The 24,580-nt window shown below is 31.2% G+C and overlaps 4 protein-coding genes across 4 annotated transcripts; 1 reads left to right on the top strand and 3 right to left on the bottom strand.

The window, feature by feature from the left end:
* Nucleotides 1-11: 11 nt before the first annotated feature.
* LOC124914127 (V-type proton ATPase subunit B2-like) lies at nt 12-6,177 on the bottom strand. The gene is made up of 15 exons (XM_047454612.1): nt 6,060-6,177; nt 5,754-5,830; nt 5,390-5,445; nt 5,197-5,295; nt 4,593-4,652; nt 3,774-3,885; nt 3,458-3,666; nt 2,291-2,419; nt 2,071-2,208; nt 1,329-1,479; nt 1,162-1,244; nt 988-1,035; nt 846-899; nt 476-559; nt 12-383 (listed from the first exon to the last, which is right to left on the bottom strand). The coding sequence occupies exons 2-15, from the start codon at nt 5,818-5,820 to the stop codon at nt 198-200; spliced, it is 1,476 nt and encodes a 491-aa protein (XP_047310568.1). The 5' UTR covers nt 5,821-5,830; nt 6,060-6,177; the 3' UTR covers nt 12-197.
* A 1,907-nt stretch (nt 6,178-8,084) lies between these two features.
* LOC124913991 lies at nt 8,085-10,751 on the bottom strand. The gene is made up of 12 exons (XM_047454451.1): nt 10,479-10,751; nt 10,306-10,390; nt 10,097-10,206; nt 9,950-10,018; nt 9,801-9,855; nt 9,688-9,735; nt 9,449-9,606; nt 9,029-9,358; nt 8,832-8,963; nt 8,591-8,744; nt 8,405-8,499; nt 8,085-8,332 (listed from the first exon to the last, which is right to left on the bottom strand). The coding sequence occupies exons 1-12, from the start codon at nt 10,653-10,655 to the stop codon at nt 8,147-8,149; spliced, it is 1,599 nt and encodes a 532-aa protein (XP_047310407.1). The 5' UTR covers nt 10,656-10,751; the 3' UTR covers nt 8,085-8,146.
* Nucleotides 10,752-10,934: 183 nt separating this feature from the next.
* LOC124913992 lies at nt 10,935-12,178 on the top strand. The gene is made up of 3 exons (XM_047454452.1): nt 10,935-11,373; nt 11,465-11,822; nt 11,905-12,178. Exons 1-3 carry the CDS (start codon nt 11,020-11,022, stop codon nt 12,078-12,080), a joined length of 888 nt encoding a protein of 295 aa, XP_047310408.1. The 5' UTR covers nt 10,935-11,019; the 3' UTR covers nt 12,081-12,178.
* Nucleotides 12,179-15,997: 3,819 nt separating this feature from the next.
* On the bottom strand, nt 15,998-19,200 carry LOC124914515 (probable protein phosphatase 2C 46). The gene is made up of 5 exons (XM_047455087.1): nt 18,919-19,200; nt 18,375-18,796; nt 17,320-17,687; nt 16,588-16,824; nt 15,998-16,485 (listed from the first exon to the last, which is right to left on the bottom strand). Exons 2-5 carry the CDS (start codon nt 18,694-18,696, stop codon nt 16,240-16,242), a joined length of 1,173 nt encoding a protein of 390 aa, XP_047311043.1. The 5' UTR covers nt 18,697-18,796; nt 18,919-19,200; the 3' UTR covers nt 15,998-16,239.
* Between the last annotated feature and the right edge of the window lie 5,380 nt (nt 19,201-24,580).

Here is a 24,580-nt window from a genome sequence, read left to right as displayed (position 1 = left end):
GTTTTTGGTCAGTAAAGAATAGGTGAACTCATAAATTCAGGAACATACACACAAAACAGATAAACAATAATGATTGATGTCCAGCAAAACCTAGTTGAGATCAACATTAGCGGTTTTTGCTTAAGGCATTATTCGATATTCAAGCGAGAATATATAATGTATATGGCACAAGAAGAAGAACTCTAAGGGTCTCGAATTCAGTTACTTGCATCTCGATTATAGTACTGATCGAGAGTCTTTGCTGGGATACGATGGAGAAGCTCACGGGGGAAGATTCTGAGGAGAGTCCATGCTAGGTCAAGTGATTGGTAGATGTTTCGTGTATCGTAAGCCCCCTGAGCGACAAATTTCCTCTCGAACTTGTCCAGGAATTCCAGATATAGCTGTTGTTGTTTAAGGAGAAACCGAGGTTAAGCAAAATAAATAAACATATAAAATGAAAGTGGTATTTGGAAGTTTTAAGAGATATATATACCAGATCTTCTGAAGAGAGAGCCTCCTCACCAACCACAGCCTTCATTGCTTGAACATCCTTCCCAATGGCATAATTGGCATATAACTGAATTCAAATTTATTAAAACAAAATTAGTTAAATGTTAATAATTCAAATCATCAACTAAAATATTAAATACAAAGGGTATTTTAGTCATTTAACTTGCTACGTTGTTTTGAACAGGGTATTGACACTTAAAAAAATGTACCTAACTAGTAAATAGTAATAGATTTTTATCTCATTATTAATAAACGGTTCATCCATTTTCTCGAAAAAACTGTTAATTTCCATAAAATTTGGAAAACTCGACATCAAACAAGCTCCTAAATAGAGATTAGGTAAAAGTATAAACCTGGTTGGATACATCAGAATGGTCCCTTCGAGTCATCCCTTCACCAATGGCACTCTATATTTCGTTAGACAAAGGCAACAAGTAAGCATTACTTCGATAAATGCTCTATATATCTAGGAATTCAATGAATATGTTTGCTTACCTTCATCAAACGAGACAATGAAGGGAGCACATTGATGGGAGGGTAAATCTGTCAAAATTTACAGCACCAAAAAAAGTTATCATCATCATCATCATATGCATTGGATCCTAGTTCAATTTGTATGCAATAATCCAATAATGTAAGAAAATGGAGAATCGAGTTGCATTGTCTTGCCTGTCTATTATGCAGTTGTCTGTCAATGTATATCTGCCCCTCAGTAATATAGCCAGTAAGATCAGGGGTGGGATGTGTAATATCTGATAAGAGTATCAGAAAAAAATAAGTAGAGAAAATCTACAGTTGCCAAAATCTATAAACATGGCATGGAAATGTGAAATCACCATCATTTGGCATAGTCAAAATTGGAATCTGAGTAATGGAACCCGTTCTTCCTTCAATACGTCCAGCTCTCTCATAAATTGTTGCCAAATCGGTGTACATATACCCAGGATACCCTCTCCTTCCAGGCACTTCCTCTCTGGCAGCAGATACCTGCATATGCAATTAATCACTTGCCCCTATTTGGAACCATTTTTTTATTTATGCTTAAAGACAAATTCATAAATTTATTTCTAGTAACTTGAAGATCCAATTTAACATAGAAAATGCTGGTAAATCAAACCATCATTGATTTGACTTCATATATATAGATTTATTTATACTAGTTTTTTTTTCCTAGAGGAAGCTAACACAACAACTAACTGCCATGACCCACACTTCAATCAATGTGCTTTTAGAACTCGTTTGATGTGTAGTTATTTTGGTCTTTGAAGGTTGTGGAATCAAAATCTTGTTCGATGAAAGAGTGGGTTTTTTGGAATAATTTGGGTTAAATAACTAAAATGTCTTTTTGTCTTCAGAATTAAAATTTAAAAAGTAAAGTATAGTTTTTTTTGAAGAAAAAACGTTATAACTCAAGATCAAGGTTTTAAATGAACACGAGACTTCAACTTGTTAGTTCGTGACTCTTATCACTTGAGGAGTTGGTATTTTATGGATTTTAAATGTTATTTAAGATTTAAGAAAAGAAGAGCTAATGATCACATGATACAGTTTTCCTATTGGTAACTACTGCAAACTTACCTCACGAAGAGCATCGGCATATGAACTCATATCGGTCAGTATGACCAACACGTGTTTCCCGCATTCATAGGCTAGATACTCCGCAGTTGTCAAAGCAATACGAGGAGTAATAATACGTTCGATGGTAGGATCGTTTGCCTGATTAAAAACGGTGAATTATGTTTTAAGTATCTAATCTCACGATTTTATTCATTATATTAATATATATATATCATAATACCAGGTTTAAGAAGAGGGTGACTCTTTCCATTGATCCATTTTCCTCAAAATCCCTCTTGAAAAACTGTGCTGTTTCCATGTTCACTCCCATGGCTGCAAATACAATGGCGAAATTGTCATCTTCTTCAACCTGTAAGACCACGATTTATGAAATGAGAATCTCATAGACAGAATTACTATTGAAGGAAGCCTAAGGCCGAGGCTAACCAAAGAACTTGATCATTATTAGAGAGGATCAGAAATATCTACTGCAAGCATGAACACCAAACAACACTTCATGGGCACTAGATAAAACACACAATTATACATACTGCATCTCAATATCTAGGAATTCAAACATACCCAATATTAACCTCAGTAAAGCAAAAGAGTCCTTGAAGGAAGCATAAAGAGTAAGTATTTCAACAGCACTATGTTTGGATTGATGTGAGTGGATTTGGAGTTAAAATTAGAATTGTATCACAATTCTATTCCTATGTTTGAAGAAATCAAAATATTGCAAATTCTTAACAAATTTATTTAATCTTATTTTTTTCTTATGATATTTACATTTCTATTTTATTCTTATTCTTTAATATTAATATATGAAAATCATAAAAGAAATAAAATATGTTAACAGCAGTACCCACTTTGAAAAAAAAAATATACAAAGAGTAGTTTGTTTTAAAAAATTAGAGTATAAAAAAATCAAAAAATAAAATCTAGAAAGAGTAGCTAATTTAGTGTAACTCAGTGGTTAGAGTGTTTGACTCTTTGAGCGGAACTCAAGGGTTCGACCCTTGGTGCGTTTCACCCTTTCAAGAAAAAAAAGTCAAAAGAGTATTTAAAGAATTGGAATTTGAATTCCAAAGTAAAAAGGGTGGCATTGGAGATGAAAAATTTACATACATTTTAATTCCAATTCCAATTGTTTATTTTAAGTGATCAAACAAACCATGGAATGGGAATTGGACCCCAATTTTAATTATTCCCTAACCAAACATAGCCTAAAGTAAAATAAAGCCAATTCACCATTCAGCTTACATTGCCCTAAAAACAGAATATCCACATAAATATGATATAATTGAAGATCTCACCAGCACTATATATCTATTTGTTTTTCTTCTAAGATAACTATATATATCTGCTTACTTTCACATTTACAAACAACACAAACACTCAACCATACCTCAAGAAGATTTTCTGTTTTCTCCAACCGCTTCACAAGACCTGCCTGCCTGCATATTTGGGCAGCAATTTCATTATGAGGAAGACCAGCAGCTGAAAACAGAGGAATCTTCTGTCCTCTAGCAATTGAGTTCATGACATCAATTGTTGAAATGCCAGTTTGTATCATCTCTTCAGGATAGGTTCTCTCACTTGGGTTGATAGAACTACCTAAAACAGAAAATCACAAGTTTGACCAGGATGTTATAAACTGGCAATAAATTTATAAGAATGCCATTCAACATTTAGAGATTAAAGGAACCGCTTGATGTACTTACCAGAAATATCCAGGTATGCCTCGGGTAAAACTGGAGGCCCATTGTCAATGGGTTTCCCGGACCCATTAAATATACGTCCAAGCATATCAAGTGAGACAGGAGTTTTCAAGACCTAATTGAGTTGCACCGCCAACAAAGAATCAATTCTTATTTCACATGCTTCACTAGCTCTTGAAATAAAGGTACACAACTAAACCAAAATCAGCAAATCTTCCATCATCAGATCTTACTTTACAAAATGATTTGGAATAATGGTTTCTCTTGGTGGGTGGAATTGGCAATACCCAGATCTCATTTAGTTTTAACAATGTAACAAACAACTCATTCTTTCCAAAGTCAAACATATCTGATCATGTGTCCCCTAGAAAAACATAACAAACTGTTCCAAATTGGAACTGAGCTTGTTTAACTTGAACAAAACAGTTTGTGATGCACAAAAGATCAGAATAAGCAGTGTTTGGTAATATTATCACTTCATCTAGATAATTAAGTGTTTATTTGAATTAAGTTAATTTTATAATTTTTATCTAAAATGACTTACTTATTTAGATTCAACTCAAATTAAGCTAGAAGATGTGGCTTAATTCGGTAAGTTATGAAGACTTAAACCAGTAAAATAGTAAGAGTGTATAATTAATCCCTGTAGATTAATCAAATTACATTACGATAAGGGTAAAATAGTCTTTTAAGTAATTTCCTGACATTAGATTCACATCTTATCAAATCAACTTACATAAATTAGGGTGAATCATGGGAATAAGAAAATATAGGAAATCACTCATCAGAAAAATTACAAATACAAATAAGGCTATACTGTACCTCTCCTGTAAACTGCACAGTTGTATATTTGTTATCAATACCAGATGTTCCTTCAAAGACCTGGTCCAAACATCAAAAGATAGGCAGGAAAAGATTAGTAAATCATCCGATGTGGGAAAAAATCCAGATAGGGTTAATCTAACTGAGTAGCCCTTCAAGCAATCACTTATGTTTGGTTGGCCATTCATTGCAATCATATGCAAGTATGAAGTGTTGTTATTAGATCCTAAGTAATGGCATGCAAAACTATTCATTTCACACAAGAGTATCTGGCAGAATCTACATATCAGTGATAAAGAATATCACTTAAAAGTTTTTATGACAACAGATAGGATGGCATAATCCATAACAAAATGCAACTGGACTAAAGTGATGCACGTCAATAGTATGGATGGCAGATCAACAGCTAAAATGTGTTCAAATTCTCAACCCTTTTAGTATGGCTCTAAACTACGATTCGCATACTTCACTCTTATTATATCACATATTCATGCTTCTACTCCTTTACAACATCAACTTAACAAAAGATGAACATAAGCTTCTTGGTGAAAATTTCAAAGAGATACACAGTTCCATCAAATTTCAGGTAGGAACAGTATAATACCTGAACGACAGCTTTCTCCCCATCAACCTCCAGAACTTGACCACGCCTTGTTGATCCATCTCCCAAACGAATGTTAACAATTTCTTGATATTTTGGACCCTAAAAGCTCAAAAGAAAGTACATTGAAATATTGATATGATGTCAAGATACACTTTCCATTAGATTTTGTTGAGTTAGGGATGTAGATATCCACCTTAACTTTATCGAGAATGACCAACGGTCCAGCAACTCCAGATACAGTTCTATACTCTGTGATGAACATTTATTAGTTCATATTTAGAGAATAAGAAAGTTTATCAATTTTCATCTAATAAACTTCAACAAACAAAAGGAGAACTATAATAAACTTATTAAACTAAATTCACCATACACCAACCAGGTCAAAACTTTTATTGAAAAACGATTGCCACAAATCAGTCAAAATCTCTCATAATTGAATCATGTCAATCATTGAAAAACGAATATTTCAAAAAGTAAAATATAACTGTATCAAATCAGAATACATCCTAAGGTTAAGATCAACGACACCACATAAAAGACTTACAAAAACATCTTACCCATGCCAATTTCAAGTGTCCCTTCCTCGGCATTTGTAGCATGAATATCCTTCGTAGTTGCACCCATCTTCTACTACCTGAACAGTTAAAGAAACCGCCTAAGTTTCAACAAAAACCACTTATCTACTTTCCAAAAACTACATAGACATTTTTTCCTAATCGAAATGTCTAGGTTAAAGTATGATCGGATACTAGAGAAGCTGATGCAAAGGAATTCAACAACAAAAGATGAAATCAAATATTTAGCTGAGAAAACAGTAAACGCCGACAAAGATCCGGCGAAGATTGAAGAATCAAGAATGTCACCTTAAATCCTGATCGGAAAGAAGAGATTCCGATGAGAGAAAAACGAGATTTGAGATCTGATTGTTGGAAACTGCTGATGATGATGGATGATGAAGAATGAGATATTACGAAGTGACGTTCCATCATTTTCTGAACACTTCAAATATGAATAATTATAAATATTTATGTCCCTAGACTTTTCATTCAAGTTATTTTTAGACACTTATGTTTTAGTTATCTTCATTTTTTATCCTCATACTTTTATCATTTCTATCCAGATATGTTTCCATTTTCGTCATAAATTTATGAAACCACTTTTTTTATTTCAAGATGTGACTATCATGACTCCACGTCATAATCAATTATTTCATTTGTTTTTTATTGATCATCTTTGATATTTTTTATATGGGATTATTTTAAATAATAAATTAAGTTACAAAATTAAAATATTATTTAATTAAAATAATTTATTGAAAAATTACTTTTTTATTTAGAAATTAATTTTCATTTAATTCAATTAATTGATAATTACGGATAATAATTTAATAAGTAGATAATACAAAATAATATTTATGAAATCAATACAAAGATAAAAAAATCCAATCATCAATTAATTTGTTAAGTTGAAGGAGAACCATCCTAATGAACCAATGAAACGTTGTCGAAAAAATTTATATTAAATATTTTGAGTACCAAATAAAGTTATCTTTAACCGAAGATGGGTAAACAACGCCGAAAAATGTCGTGTCAAATGATAATTTATAAAGTAATGATAGAGAGAGCAATACTAGGGCAATGACTCCACAACGACCCCCACCTCGCAGCCAACGATAAGAAAAAAATTATCATGTAAAAAGTTATAAAGAGAAAATCATGTTCAGGACAGAATGACTTTCAATCTCTATGATTTTGAAAGTAGGGGTCACTGTCCTCAACGTCGCTCTTATCATTATTCTAATTTATATAGGATCGAAATAGTAATAAAAACTTTTAAAAATTATTTGAGGACACCTATAAAAGAATCTTCATATGAAAGATTAAATTCAATAACTCATTATTGAAAATATAAAAAATAAATTCATATTTAATAATTTTATCTCATTTGCTATTAAAAATAGATAAACAACAAACCCGAGAAATAATCACCAATACAGTCAGATGACATAAGTAAAAACGGCCAATCTTACCATATAAGATGACGCACCAAACAAAATACAACACAAATTCAAATCTGAGTTGTGAAAAAAGAAACGATACAAATTCCGATACTAAAAAAGACATACCCATCCTGCTTTTCTAGCGCCATTGACAACACGACTTCGCTCTGCTCATCCTTATGAATGAAAAGGGGCGGATTTCACTTTAGTAGAGACTTGGTTCGGTATCTTTAATGGAAGTGAACTCGAGGGAGAGTTAGACTCCGTTTCAAAAGAAAGGGGATTATCACATAATGACGATCAAGTACAAGTTGAGGAATATAGATAAGAATAAATTGGGCCAACCCGCGAGCAAGCAAGTTGGAGAAAGCGCTTGATGGGACCCCCGACCGCGCTTATGACTCGTCCGTATCGTCTCTCGTTTAGGTCGACCGCTCTACGATGGCTAAGCTTTTTTCGAGAGAGGGACTTCACTGACAAAGGTTTCCGAATTCTAATTATTAATGCCGTTGTTATACTCCCGCCGCATTGATATTCTTTGAACAGCGGTTGCGCTTTGAAATCAAGGTAGTTGTTTACTTGCTCAACCATAATACCAGGCCCCTATCAATGACAGGTAAACTGTGCTATAAAGTACTATCATATCATCCATCCCGTATGGGTTTATCCTCTCTCTCTTATCTTCGATCAAGCTACTTCGTTCCTTCTGTGATGAGAAATTCCCTAACGAAAGCTAGCCTTCTTCCATCGGATGCATTATCTAAAGGGGGGTAAACATGCTACAGATTCCGTAGTTCCATTATTGGATTAGCTTACATTAAACTTTATTTCGTAAGGAGAGAAATGTCCTTTAAATAATAAATAAAACAAAATATCAAATTATGTATCCATGTTTAATTTATACATGTATATAAAAGAAGACTATATTCCAAATAAACTGTCCAAAAAACCTCATTGGATGAAGAAGTCAGACCATGGAAGTTGCAATTTCAAATCGCTAAAGCTTCTACTAAGACTACGCAGATATTGAATATGGGATTCATCTTCTTCAACCGGCATAATCTTGGCAAAGTTCCCTTCTTCAAGATAATCCACCACACGATTGGCAGCTTCAATCCCCATCACATACGATTTCTCCTGAAAAAATCAGCCAAAGTTAGATGGAATGACCGAAAAAGTTGATGAAAAATGATCAAAGATCCTATAAACCTGTAACCAAGATCCATGTCTGCTCATAATCCAATCTCCAGCCATAAACATATTCGAAAAGGAAGTAGTTCCCCGCATCATGTACTTGTATGAACCTTAAAAAAATGAAACACCAAAAGAAAAATCACAAGTTGAGATGCGCAAATTCCCTTTTTCATTACAACATTCTAGAAAAAGTATTGAAACCTGGGAAATATCGAGTCAAAGATCTTGGAAATCTGCCGATTTCCTTATCAATGATCGTGGCACCATCAATTCCCTTGATGCATTTCGATAGACATGACAATGCTTTCGAAGCTATGTCCTCGTCCTTCAGAGGCAGCAACTCATTGGCATTAAACTATTACATGTAGAAATGAAATTAGCCATTATATTCTTATCAAGCAGTGACAGAATATCGAAAAGAAAATAATATTGGTATGCTTACAAAGTCGGCTTGTATGAACGAGGATTCTTCTTCTTTATAATCGTCATAAATCTTGTTCAAGTCGAAAAAAGTCCATGCATACGAATCATCATCCTGTCCAGAGCAGGCATTGCTTGCATTTGGTATATTAACCTGGTTATATGCTCATATCAGTTCACTTCTTTTTTCAATCTTTGAATATACCCGCGAAAATATACCTTCTTGTCAAGCTGCAGTTTAACTGTGAGCAGATCGGTGCAAGACAAGTTAAGAACTTTCAGAAATTCCTCTCTTCTAGATAATACCGCACTGCTTTTCACGATTTCTTGAAGCATTCCAATTCCAACAGCCAAAACTACAGCATCGGCTTTCAAACTTTCTTTACCGCAAACCACTTCAGAGATGGACCCCGTTTCATCGTTATAACCAAAATCAGTTACTCTTCTACCATTCAAAAACTTGCAACCTTTTCCTTTCAGATTGTCAATCCATGGATCAAAGATCTTCTCTTTAACCGTCCCACGGGTCCAAACAAAATCAAAATCTTTCTGTCATTTCAAGATTTATCATTTATCAATTTTTGTTCTTAACCCAATAAAGGAAAAGCAAATTCACAATATCTTTCTTGCAAACCAAACCTGGTGGGCAAGAACAAAATAGTACAGCATTCCGAGAGTGGCGGCTGCACTACATTGCTCAGCCGGTGCAAACAATCCCACTTGAAGTAGAGGATCAAGAACACTACTATACAGCTTTTCCGAGCATCCAAATTGTTTAAAAAGTTCCCTTGCAGTAACTAACTTAACTAACAAGTCAAAATCTTTCTATGAAAACAAAAGTTATCTTGATTAACCAATGAAAGAAATTAAGATGGTACTTGAATCATATCTTCTCCAAGCATCATCAGTATTGTCAAAATCCACAACTGAAACCAGAGAAATGGTCAATTTTGAACTATAAGCTTATCTAATTGAGGATGGGAGAGCTTACCAGCAGCCATTAAAGGAAGTGATGTTAATCGATCTAGCAAATCGAGTCGAGCAAACTACAAGCAATTGAATTGGACACGATACATTCAACAAGAAATACACAACCATAAAGAACAACATGTATGAAGAATGTTTTTTTTAAGTGCAGACCTGAGTGTATAATAAAGTCCCTAATGGAGTTGGCCATTGAGGCAAATCTTGCAAAACCGGGAACTTGACCTGTAAACAAGCTCTAGTTTAATTGGGTACCTTTTTACTTCAAATCTTCTATATAAAGCAGATGTTTCCACACTTTACCTCCAATAATCCATCTGCTGAATACTGGGCAGATGTTGTCCAGTTTGTGAATGGCTTTATCCCAAGCTCTTCAACAAGGGCAAAAATATTCCGATATGGATACGAGAAGCCTTACACAAAGCTTATAAAACTAGGTTTCAGTTAAAAAATGGCGATGTTTCTTCTTCAGTTCACTTCAGAAACTGCTATATGTATATATATATAATCACCTCTCATTCCGAATTCATCTGGGCTAGATGTTATCCTGCTTAACTCTGATTCATAACCACCTTCTAGAACTGTTACATCAAGTCCCTGAACCAATTTTCCATTTGCATGCTTCAATTTCAATACATGATATTGGTAAACAGTTGAAGAAGATAAGTGTAGAGGGGAAACAAACCTGTTTACAGAGGTGATGAGCAGCGCCAAGGCCAGCCCAGCCAGAGCCGATGACCACTGCCCTCTTCTTGGGCTGAGGAACGGCGGTTGGAGTTTGAAGGTCATCTGATTTGCAGGAGAATCTGTTTCTTTGTCCATGTGAGAAAAAGGGAGAAACAGTACTCCAATAAGCCAGCATCTTCTCTTTCTCTACTTTCTGGGCAAGAGAGAAAGAGATTCATAGCTTTCTAACCACGAAAGAGAGGAATTGTTGATTGATTTCGATTTGTTTGATTGTGGGTAAGCCACGAAATGGCCAAAACAACGGTTACCATTAGCTTGTCAAGACTAATAATGGAGAAAGGTAAACCTAAGAAATTTACCCAGAAGAAGAAGAAGAAAACCATGGGTCCACAGCTAGGGTAAAAAAGCTTCTAATTTTATACTATTGACTATTAAATGCATTTTGATTTTGATAATGATATGACCTATACAACAGAGAGAGGAAGAAGAGGAACCATTCAAAGTTCTAAGCCACGCAAAACTGTTCCAAATACCACAATATGGCCGCTGCAGTTTCGATCCCGACCAACCGCGCCCTGCTCCGCCTCGATCCCGCGCGGTCTCGACGACCCACAACGTGTTCTTGGAATTCCGGCTATAAAGTAACAAGGAACTGGAGATGGGGAATTGGAGTAGCGTCATCTCCTCCTCCTCCTCATCCTCCCTCCCGTCGCGCTCTATCAACGGTGCTATTAGCTGGGTCCAGAGCCGACGATTCAGCTTCATCTGAGATGTCGGTTGAAAACGCTTTGAAGTTGTTGGGTGTAAAGGAAGGAGCTTCTTTTGAAGATATACTGAAAGCAAAGAATCTCATTCTTGCTACCTGCAAAGACGACGAACAAGCGATTGCCCAGGTTTCCAGTAGATCCATCCATTATTACTCTGTTCAAATTGCTTAGCTTGGCTTAGATTACATGAAATTTTGTTTTTTTCTACAAATTTTAGGTAGAGGCAGCATACGATATGCTGCTAATGCAAAGTCTATCACAAAGGCGATCTGGGAAAGTTGAAAATAGCAAGGTTCGATACGCCGACGTAAAACCCATAACCGCTCCAGCCGGAGTTAATTCAGTAACTCGATGGTTTCAGGCTACGACAAGAAACGCTCCCATCTCAATTGATACTCCATCGGTTAATCGTGATTTGGGTTTACAGGCAGGTGCATATGGAGTTCTAATGGTTCTGTGTTACGCCAATGGAGCTGCAACTTCATCTAATTCCGCTTACGATGTTCCTGGACTGATCTTGGCTACTAGCTTTGGCGCATCATTGTACTTCATGACGAAAAAGAAGGTTAAATTAGGTAAAAAGAAGAATGATGAAAGCTTTAGCACGATTGAATGATTGATTGATTTGAATTATGAAGAAGTATGTTTGATATGCAGGGAAAGCAACGGTTATAACTATAGGTGGTCTTGTAGCGGGTGCGGCTGTTGGGTCGGGTGTTGAAAGTTGGTTGCAGGTAGACATTGTCCCGTTTCTTGGGATTCATTCTCCGGCTACCATTATAGGTGAATTTATTCTCTTTTCTCAGTTATTGGTTTCTCTGTATCTAATATAGAAGAAGAAGAAGATGATCATGTATTATATGATCTCTCTTGTACAAATTGGATCTATGTCAAGAATGTTCTTTTTTAATGTCATAATCATTTCTAATCATGATCCTTTATTGAACAAGTTTGGTTAATGAGGTAGAGAAAATTACATATTGTATGATCTTGGCTTAGTGTCGTAAAAAACATTGTATTTCTACACTCAAATCTTAGAAGTGTTCCTATAATATGACTAGTATAAAAGTAGGAGAGATTCGAATAAGTCTTTTCGCTCAATGGACGATCTCTTTGTTAATAAGATAAGAACTTCTTGTTCTGAATATGTAGCTACCAATGCTTCAACAGATGTTGGCCTATCGGCTTGGTACCACTCCTACCACTCCTCCTCTTTCTTCTCTTTCCGGGAGCTTTCGAAGCTCTTTATCCTAATTGGTCTGATCCACCTTATTAAGGCTTTTTCGATCAAGGAAGTCAAGCCGCTTTCGAATTATGACATTTACGCATTCTTACTACTTCTCACGGGTGTGGTTAAACCACTCCTTAGGTAGGCTAGTACCCTATATAGGGATGTCAATAGGTACCCGTATATTTGATACTCGTAGGTACCCGATAATTAGGGTCGGGTATTTTAAATCGGGATCGGATATGGAATCTGGAAAATAAAATGTTATCCGATTAGGTTCGAGTCTGGATGGAGAGTATGTCAAACCCGAAACCAAATACCCGAATTTATTAATATTAATATTAATATATATATATATATATATAAACTATTATTATAATAAATAAACCATTTATTATATGAGTAATAAAGAGTGAAAATTTGATGTCAATCATTTCTCATACCAATTCTCACTCTTTATCATTTCTTATTATTTTTATCCACATTTTGTGTTAACAAAAAAATTATTTCTTATGATTATTCATTTCATATTTATTTAATAACAAAATATTATTTCTATTTTTTTATTTTATTTCATTTTTTTTTTCCTCATTCTTCATTTTCAAATGAATAATACTCATACTTATGTTATAAGAAAGACGCAGAAGATGAAGAATACTTATTTAATAACAAAATGTTATTTTCATTTTCTATTTTTTTTAACAAAGTTTTATAATAAAATTATAAAAAAGTAATAATAAAAATAATAATTGTATTGTTTTTAGCATAATTAGAATCCCCATATAAAGATAATGGAGTGAGAAAAGTTTTTTAATATATAAAAGAAACTCTTTCACAATTAAAATAGAATTCATATCGAAAAATGATGGGTAGGAAATTTCCTAATCTATAAAATAAACTCTCATTTTTTTTTATTACCTCTAATATTTGTATATATTTTTCTTATTAATTGATAGTATTAGTGTTCGGTACGTTTATCAAATTTTTTAGTGTGTTTTTTCTGATTTTTTTATTCAGTTAGTTTTTCAACAAATTAGACATGATAGGCCTTTTCAATTTTTTTTTTAATGTTTTCATATTATAACATTGTGTTATTTGGTACAAAACTATGTGATTTTTGAGCCATTATAAAACCAGACTCCTATCTTATTTAAATTTGTTAAAAAATTACATTTTAAAACGATTTTTGTCTTTTTTTCGTAATACTTTTTATTTGAGATGTCAATAGGAACTCATATATCCGATGCATGTGAGTTAGGGACGAGGAATGTGTCAAACAAAAACTCGTTTTTATTAATATTAAAAAAAATATATATATTAATATAATATATATATATATATATATTTTTTAATAAAGTGACTTTTCAAATTCTTAATCATTCTAATAAATATACTATTTATTATATTTATATACATTTCACCGTTAACAATTTTTTTATTTCTCATAATTATTCATCTTCATATTTATTTAATAATAAAATGTTATTTCTATTTTCTCATTTTTATTTATTTTCAATTCTCATTCTTCATTTTTCAAATAAAAAATATTTATGTATAAGAAAGATGTTGAAGAGAAAGAATGAGGAGATAAAATTGAAAATAAAAAGAATGAGAAGATAGAAATCACATTTTGTTATTAAATAAACTAGCATTTAGTCCGTGCATTTGTACGAGTAATAATATAAAAAACTGTGAAAAAAGTTACGAATAACATTTTTAATTTTATTTTTAACCGTTTTAAGTTTATGGATGGTTCAACCCATAATCCGACCCAAGTATCCAAATTAACCACAGCTCTCGACCCGGCAATCCGGACACTTTAAAAATATCATTATATATATATATATAGTTTAGTTAGTTAAAAAGTTAAACTTATATTAATATTAAAACGTCATGCGTTTATCAAATTTGGTGTTGAATTTAAAATATAAAGTCTTTGTAGCCTAGTTGGTTAAAGAATTGTATTTGCTTTGTTAAGTTGCAAGTTCGAAACATACCTCTAACATTTTTTATTTTATTTTTAACCGTTTTAAATTTAAAGGCGGGTCAACCCACAATTCGACCCAAGTATCTAAATTAACCACAACTCTCGACCCGACAATCCGGACACTTTAAAAATTAAGCATCATTATATATATAGATGTGAAGATTCATGAAAAATAATTTTTTTAAGTTAATTTGAAATGTTATATAATGATATATTTATTATAATGATTAAGAATTTAAAAGGATAAATTGTTAACTAAAAAAATATTAATATATATATATATATATATATCATTTAATATTAATAAAATTAGGTTTTGGATTTCACATAATCCTAACCCACAAGTATGTGTATATAATATCATATATATATATATATATAAAAGTTTCCATTGACATCTCTAATAAAAGTATGATGAAAAAAAGATGAAACTGGTGAAAAATTAATAATTTAAGATGTAATTCTTTTGACAAATAAATAAGACAAAAGTGTTCATATCACATAGTTTTGTATCAAATAATATATTATAATATGAAAACATAATTTTTTGTTTAAAAAAAAAAGCCCTATCATGTCTAATTTGTTAGGGAATACTACAAAAGAAAAATAAGAAAAAACACACCAAAGAATTTCAGATAACACAATGTTATAAAATGAAAACATTAAAAAAAAATTGTTTAGAAAGGTCTATCATGTCTAATTTGTTGGGAAAATTAAAAAAAACCCACTAAAGAAAAATAAGAAAGAACACATAAAAGAATCCCAAATAACACAATGTAATCATATGAAAACATTAAAAAAAATGTTTAAAAGGCCTATCAGGTCTAATTTGTTGGAAAAAATTAACATGATAAAAAGAAAGAAAAATAAGAAAAAGCACACTAAAGAATTGATAAAGGAATTCGTCAAAATATTGTTTAATCTCCTAGCACTAAAATTATTAAAATTATTGATTAATAAAAAAGAAGAGATACAAGTATAATGTGCAATAAATCAAAAAATAATTTTTTTATAGACTAAAAAACTTTTAACTCCAATCATCTTCCGATGTGTGAGATTTTATTTTAAGTGTGAAGATAATTTATTTTATATACTAAAAAGCATCCCATATTTATGATTCATTTTAACTTAAAAACATTCTATTTTGGTATTATGTTTGAATTTCGAGTTAGGGTACCCGAAAATAGACCAAAAAACATGTTAAACTGAAACAATATTAACAATATTAAAAAGAAGGTTAAACAAGTTAAAAATAATGTTTAACAAATCAAAAAGAAGAGGTCTAAAGTGTCGGGTCGGATACCCAACTGATTGAAACTGATTCATTCGGGTCTCTTCGGATCAAACACGAAATTTTGCCATGCCTAACATCAATGAAATAGTACTTAAAGGAAGAAAAATAAAAGTATTGATAATCAATACAGTAATTGACATGTACTCCTTCTCAAAGAGAGTTTTTTCTGGGTCATTTCCAATTCAATGATTTACATTATCCCAAACAATGGAAGGAAAGCTAGAAAGAGCAAAGAAATAACAACACTAGATTTCAAGCTGAATATTGAAGTAGTAAAATACTGAGTTTTCTTGGATCAAGAAAAAAACCCAAAGTAAAATACTAGCAGTTACATAGAAGTTACTCTAAAACAATTATTGCTGCTCCCACCACCAAAGTATATTCACATTTTTTTAGATAACAAAAGTCAAATACATATACTACTAGTACTACTATTTCAGCTAGCAGCATTTCAGAATTTCAAGTAAAACCTTAAACCTTCTCTCAATTAGAAGGTGCCAGAGTATTAGAAGGAAGACTTACTCCACCACCCTTCACCGAAAGGTTAGGGCTCTTGAATGAACCAGCCCTGCTCACCATATTCGTATCTAAAAACACAACAATAACTGTTATGTCATCGTGAAAATGCCTTCTCACCCCTCGATCTATCTTCTTCAAGTCCGAGTATCTCATTTCTCTCTTCTTCGCTGCTTCTTGCAGTGCAGCTTTCACCAACCTTTTCGCAATTCCCTGCGAATTATCACATTATATCTAAATAAGGGGTTGTTTGATGTAATTCTTTCATTTTTTATATTAAAATATTGATAACTTGATTGGGATGTGTTATCTTACATTGCGAGGATGGTTTCTAACGAAATCAACAGCCTCCTGGTTGGTTAACTGCTCCCAGAGGCCATCCGATGCAAAAATAATAAATTGATCATATGGCTGGATTTGATGAACCGTGATTGTTGGGTCTGAGCTCAAGAGTGGTCTACTAAATGGCTCACGAAGTCGAAACTTGGCATACAACGGCTCTCTATTGTATTCAGCCTTCTTTAAATATACATCGCCTATGGACCTTGAAATCTGCAAACAAACAAGATATAATAGAGTTAAGAATAACAAATTTATTTTTTGTTTAAATTATGGTTTTTCTTATAAAGGAGGCTAGCACAACATTTCAATTAAGGTGACTTAAGTGCCATTTGCGTTTCAAAACTCTTACCACTTCAATTAAGATTTAATTTCTTTTTCTTATTCAATAAAACTCATTTCATTGATCCAAAAAATCACGAAGATCGCAACATAATGGTAAATTTTTTTTTATCAACAAACAGTTTAGTTCAAGTTATAACATGTGTTGTCATAAGTTATCAGGAAACTACTCAATCAATCGACATAAAACCTACACATAAACTAGTTAAGATGTAATTTATAGATTCTTCTTAATCCTAGCCTTGCTTATTCTTGATGATTGTTTCATTTGATTTTTGAGTTGGTTTTGAATTGGGATGCAACTTTAACAAACAATGTGAGAACTCGTGTTGATAAAACAGAGATGAATCAAAATAAGTGACTTGCCTGTATAAGTCCCTTCACACGCCAAACATTGTGCTTTAGAACTACTATCTGCGAGTCATTAGGGTGCAAAGATTGCAGCTCTTGTCTAACGGACTCTATAGCCACGTTGTGCTCAGCTGAAAGCTGGATCGCCACAACTTCCCCTGTTGCTTTCACAGTCTTTCCCAAAACAGCACGAGAATCGCCAAGATTGGCAATGTAAAGATTCCCACTGCAAATCACCCCAACTAGGCAGCATGATCCAACCGAAGCAATTTGTGGTTTCACTGACCATTGTTTAGCGACAACTGACAAAAACCCATCTTCAGTTGCTTCGAATGCTTTCCTTATTACTTCCACTGACATTGATTGATTCTCTGATGTAAATCCTGTATATTTTGAAAATTAATGCTGGATTCATACTCAAAAAGGAAAGGTTACATGATAAATGCATTCATTCTACTGCATACTTTCTTTCTCCCTTTTTATAAGGAAATTCATTCAAAACTTACCAAGAAAAAGAAACAAACAAGAGCAGTTAATTACAGCTCAGATTTCCGAAAATAATATCTCAAAAGAAAAAATAAGGAAAAAATGAAAATTTTAATAGATTAAAACTTGTTTGGTAGAGATTTTTCAAATAATTTCAAACTGATAAACTATAATTTATCAATCTAGACGTCAATTTCATTACTCAATTCATTAACAAAAATAACATCAAAAATATTTACATTTTAAGTCTTTTATAAAAAAAATCTCACTTTTTTAAAATCTTTATGATTAAAATATAATTTGTAATTAATTATAGTAAAATGTTATAAAAAGTAAAATAAGAATATTTTAATTGATGGATTAGCACTTAAGTTACCTTAATGGGGTCAAAATCTCTATAATCTCTAATTACCCATTTCCTAGCCACAAAGGTCAATGCATACTTATGAAAATAAATAGGAGTTTAAAGTAGTAAAATCATCAACATATGTATGAATGAAATAAACCATAGCTCAAAAGCATATTTTTTCCATAAATAAGAGTAGTTTAAATAACAAATTAAGATGGTTTAATCAAGAACTTACTTCTAAGATGTTGAAAAAGGTGTTGATTGATGTATCTTGAAGTTTCTGGTCCACCATGACCATCATAAACACCAATAAAAGTTCCATAAGGACCCAACTCGAGTGTGCTAAGAGAGCCAGACTCGAGTTGGCTTTGATCTTCAAGCAAATTATTAGCTTGAACTACAGCCATAGAGAATTCACCATTAGAGTGTTGTCCAATATCTTTATACCACAAAAGACCATCTTGACGACCAACTGATTCTGAACCAGAGTGATGAGCGTACCGATCTGCTCTTGGTTGGAAACAAGCTCTTAGCAAGTTCATTAACACAGGTATCATACCTCATTTCAACACAATTAACCCACAAATTCTCCTCATTTAGCACAGAACAGCATTTCCCCTCCTCCACCCACCTTTTTTTCTTCAAATCGGGAACTAACTACATATACAGAAAAAGGAAACAGAATTTGTAAATATAAACAGAAGAAAGGTAAGACATTTAATAATAATAATAATAAATATACGGATTGCCGCCGCTTTACATAAAAGTTGAAACTTTACCTTTGAAGAAATGGAGAAATTAGGAAGATCTGAAGTGAAAAGAGTTGGATGAACAGATCGAGATAAAAACCCAGTAGTAGAAATTGATAATTTCGGTTCCTGTGTGGGTATGATTGATGAGTGAATAGTTAAGGTCGGTCTTGGTCGGCGGACAAGTTTGCGATTAAAAACAAAGTAAAGATGCGTGAATCCAGCAAAGGTTTGGACCGATTTGGGCTCCACAACAGCAGCTTCTCGAGTTAGGTTTTGAGAGAGAGAGAGAGAAAGAAAGAGAGAATTTGGGAGAGACAAATGATGATCGAATGAGGTGCTTCCCATATAAACTTGCTGTGGAACAGTGTCTTTTGAAGGACACGTACCGTTTCTTTCTCCTTCTTTACCCATCATCTTCTTACACGTGGTCATATCTTGTCCCTACAACATACAACTTCCATCTCGTCCCACGTATCTCTCTGGATTTTTTTATTTATTTCTAATAAGCTACTGTATCAATAAGTAAAAATACATAGTCTCTCAATAATTGTTTTTATTTTTATTTTAATAAATTAGTATGATTTTACGGGTTTACGAGTTGATGATAATTCGGGTAAGTCTTAGGTTGACGAGTTCGGATGGGTAAGTTAACGGGTTTAATAATACTAGTCTGAACTGACATGTTTAGTAATTCGTGTCAAATCTATAATATGAACCTAACCTATTTATTTGTGATTGACCCGAACTCGATCTGATTGATCCGATTTATCTAATTGAACTCGAACCCAACTCGATATAATTAATTCATATCTCTTTATTTCAAATTAAAATGACATCAACTCAAAACAAAAATGAAGATAAACCACAAATCTGTTTTCAAAAAATCTTACAAAAGAAGCTTGTAAACGAGTTATCGGCTCTACTTTAGGTCATTTCAGGTCGATCCGATTTCAATCTGTTTATTAATCAGGTTAAACATTTTGATCTGATTTTGACCCAAATAAAAAATACATGACCCTAACCTTATTTTTTCGTGTTCGGTTCGGGTCATGTTTCGTGTCGTGTTCAAAATTGTCGACCCGTGTTTGTTATGAGTGTCATGCTAGTTTTTTTTAAATAAATAAATAAATAAATAAATAAAACTAGTATCATTTAGTAAGCATGTCTTAATAATCATTAATAACAATGCTTGAGAAAATTGAATAAAAAAAACTTTACATCTATTAGAAAAGCCACTATCACTACTCTAATGAATTCAATATTAAGATAATAATTTGATGGGTTAAAGTGATATCTTAAACAATAGAAAAAGTGAAATTAGGTTGAACTTTTTTTTTTAATTTAAATTTAATTATACTGAGTGGGTTATATTTGATGAAGACCTTACATCAAACTCAATATTAGTAGGACTAAATAAAGTTTTAATATATATATATTTTAAGATTCAACAATTATAGATATTAAATAATTGGATATATATATTCATAAACTATTTTTTTAAATTATTTTTTTAATTTGGATTTGGTTGGTACAAATCAATTTTTTGGCTCTTAGTCATGATTTATAGTTTACTTATTTGAAATATATATTTTTTCATTTTGAAGATACTATAAAGTGTTAGTCCATAATCAAATAACATTTTTTCTTATTTGTTGTGTATAACAAACAAACAAAAAAGCTATAGATTTAAGAAATAAATTAAGCAAATTAAGAAATAAGACAAAATTCAGACAATTGATTGAGTTTTAATTTGTAAATTAAAAATCAACATATATATATATTTACATTAAAAGAAACATAAAGTCACATATTGCCATTCTTATAGGACTTTATTTGGTTAATTTATAATATTTTATTTATTTAACAATAAGTATCTGCATGCAGCAGTCAATGTTTGTTTCTTTCCGCATATAATTCATACTTTTGAAAAATATTTCTTCTTTTGCAAGTTCTTTTATTGGTTGTTGACATTAAATTAACTTCCATTATACATGTAACATCTATTATTATATTTTATTTATTGTTTTATTACTTGTAGGTGAAGTAATTATACGCGCAAAACACCCATAAGTAAACTCGTTTCATTTTTTTGTAAATAAACGTGACGAAATATATAAACATAATAATCTATAATTACAACAATACAAAAATTGAGACTATACAAATATTTTTTATCGAGCTTTATAAATCTTGGGATACTAGAATATGTTTATTAGATATGATGCTCTTTAATCGAAGTGTTTTTTTTTGGTGACATGCATCAAAAACATATTGAGGTTTGAAATTGAAATTCTGGAAATTGAATAATAATATAATTTATACAACATACGTATGAGTTTGACCATGAATATATTTAATTAATTAATTAATTAAGGTCTATTTGACTAAAATTATTAGGATTTGTTTATAAAGTAATAGTGATTTGTCATGAGGAACGTGCTTACGTAATAGTAATTATTTATTCTCTCCACATTCCTAATTAATTTACTTATCAAAATTTATTTTAACTCTACTATGTTATATTCTCATTTGAATATTCTTATAATACTTTGTGGTCTAAATATGGTCTAACAAAGTTTCGGGTTAATTTGACTGAGAATTTTATTTTCGTCCACAATTTCTAATTAGAATCTAATGACAACAAATTAAAAAAGTCTTGTAAAATATCAAAATTATATTTTCAAAACAAGATTTGATTTTCATAAAAAAATAATAATATTATTTATCTTTTCATTAGTTTATTGATTAGTTTATTGTGATGAGACGAAGAAACACATTTAATTAAGAAGCCCTAAAAGTGGGATGATTAATAATTAAGACTTAGTTTTGATTATAAGATGACAAACAAACGACTTAAAAGTTTATGAATAGTAGCAGTCAAATCACATTACAAATACATGCAGATTATAATGAATAAAGACTACAATCTATCTATCACAACTTATGTTGTCTTTATGTATGCATTTTTTTATTATCATATTGTCTTCTTCCACGTCTCATTCCTTTTTCGTTCTTCATGAAGGGATATTGAATTAAAACAGATGATGATGTATGCATGCTTTCAATGTTTATTTCAGGGTTTTGTCACTGTTTTTCTATGCTTCAATTTTACGTGTTTGAAGATTAACAACATTAGTTTCCTTTTCACTTTTCTTCTCTGTTATATATTTGTTTTTATCTTCTGTTTCTTCATCTTGTCTTTATGTTTATCTTCTTCAACATTTCTTGTTTCATCAATTTCATTTCTTTTTTCATTATTCGATTCTACCTTGCTTTCTACTCTATAACATTACTTTTTTTTTTTCATTCTTTGATTTTTTCTTATTTTTTTCTCTGCTTTTATTTTTTTATTACTGATTGTCTTTAATTTATCAAATATGTTATTTGATCCTTAATTCTTCCATTTCATTTTCTTGTTTTCCTTCTTCGGGTTTTCAGGATATTATGTTTTTCTTCCCTTGCTTTTAATAAGTTATTTTCAAAAAAAAAAAACTTATTCGGTATTACAATTTGATAAGTAAGGACGTTTGTTTATGGTTTTAATGATGATAAAGATATAACGTTGTTATTTGTCTTTTACTATAGTGAAATAACTTTTACTGATTTATCGACTTTGTTATTGGTTTTTTTTATTTAAAGAGACTTTTAATAATGGATATACCGTTGTTATAAGTAAAATTGCTTTTAATTATTACAACTTTATAAATAAAAAAATACTATTTAATATAAATAATATTGTCTAAATATACTACATTAAAATTAAGGTATCAACCAGAAATACAAACATTTCCTCACATATATATTTTTTTAAGATAAAAAGAACTATATTTTAATACATTAAAAATGGAATATTATTTTTGGTAAGATTTCTTTTTGTTTGAGAAAATTTTAATAATATTTATTAAATTGAAGAAATAATTAATACAAAATTTTGATAGATCCTTAGTATGAATACTAAAATATTATAAATTTAAAATGGATTAACAACAAGAAATATAAACCATAAATACTAGACCCTTAAAAGAAAATTATTTGTTATTTGAATTAATTTATTTACAATTATAAGTTAAAAAATCCAAAATTGTTAGTATTATATATTATATATCTTGTCAACTTCATTGGTCATGTTCATAACTAGTAATTTTTATCTATCTTAGCAGTTTTCTCTTTTATGATATCTCATTATCAATCAATTGATTGAAGAACAACCCAATGCTTTGGATTTAATCAATAAACGTTTAGAAATTCAATCCATCACCAAACAGTTTATGGTAAAAAGCCAGCAATGATAATGTCGGCAAGCAAACTTTTTTTTAAAAGGTAAAACAGTTTTTTTTTTTTTTTTTAATTTTTATTTCTCGAAGATATATATAGCAGAAAAAACGGGGAAAATCCATTGGATAAAACATATTCGTTTAAATTATTATATATTGATTTGTTATAAATTGTTTAAAAAAAACTTATTACACCGAAATAAAAGAAAAATAGCGGGTCTCAAAACCTAGTACAGTTCGGTATATTAGAATATCGGGGAGCTAAGAAATCTAGTTAATGTTAAAAAGACTTTTCTGAGTAAATTAATTATTTTTTTTCCTCAACTATTTTATTTTCAGGGATTTGAATTAACTTGTTATTCTAAAACATCTATATAAAGGTATATTTATGGAGTGAACATAATTCAAACTTCAATCGAATTATGGGTATGTTCATTTTTCACGGTAAATAAGTTTTTTTTTATTTAATTTATGGACTGTTTATTAATTTGTTAAGGTTATTGATCATTTTTAACTGGTATAACTTATCTATTTTATATTGATCATGCCACGCAATTTTGTGAAAGAAAAGTTTGTGAGTTTTAAATTATTTTATTAACGGAATGATCTTGTTATTATTTTGGAAATGGATCAGGTGGTTAGTTATTTTCTTGAATTCTGCATTCATTGAGGAAAATGATGAAAATTATATAACATAAGTAGCTTTGAGAATACCTCATTTATAATTTATCATGATAACTCAATTAGGTGTTATTGAAGTTTGTTAGTGATTATTGATAGGGGTGTCATGAGTGAACTCGACTCGTCAACCCAGAGTCGACTAGAAAAATATTGGGTTAGAGTGGGGTTTTTTCAAGTTTGGGTCAGGTTGGGACATAGCATCGTGAATAAACGGTCGTATTCGACTCAAGAAAGCCGTGTTAGACTCTCAATCGTGTCGTGTCTCAATCTTATGCATGTCGTATCGTGTCTTGACCCACTCAAATATTATGATCCACGGGCTCTTTCATGTCGTGCTAATTTGTGTTCATGAGCTTATTCGTGTCGTGCTAATTCGTGTTTAAATTCATGTTTTTTGTGTTATTCTGACTAGAATTTTGACTCAATCGTATCGTGTCGATGCCTATTTTCATGTGTCATGTCGTGTCTTGACACACTTATATTAATTAATTATTTATTTATATATATATATATATATATAATTATATTGTTAATACAAATTATAAAATATGATTATTAATTAATTTATTTTAATTTAGAAAATTTAAATTAATTTAATAAGTTAATTGTGTTAGATATGTTATTTTAAAAACTAATTAATATGTTAAATATGTAAGATGTGTAGATATAAATTTTAACATACACTAGTGGGAAAAAGGGTTATTACCGAGAGTATAATCTCTCGGTAATAGCCA

This window comes from Impatiens glandulifera, chromosome 9 (assembly GCF_907164915.1).
Source record: "Impatiens glandulifera chromosome 9, dImpGla2.1, whole genome shotgun sequence".
NCBI classification, from domain to species: Eukaryota; Viridiplantae; Streptophyta; class Magnoliopsida; order Ericales; family Balsaminaceae; genus Impatiens; species Impatiens glandulifera.
The sequence above is the reverse complement of the archived record's forward strand: the minus strand, read 5'-3'. Positions and strand labels throughout refer to the sequence as shown.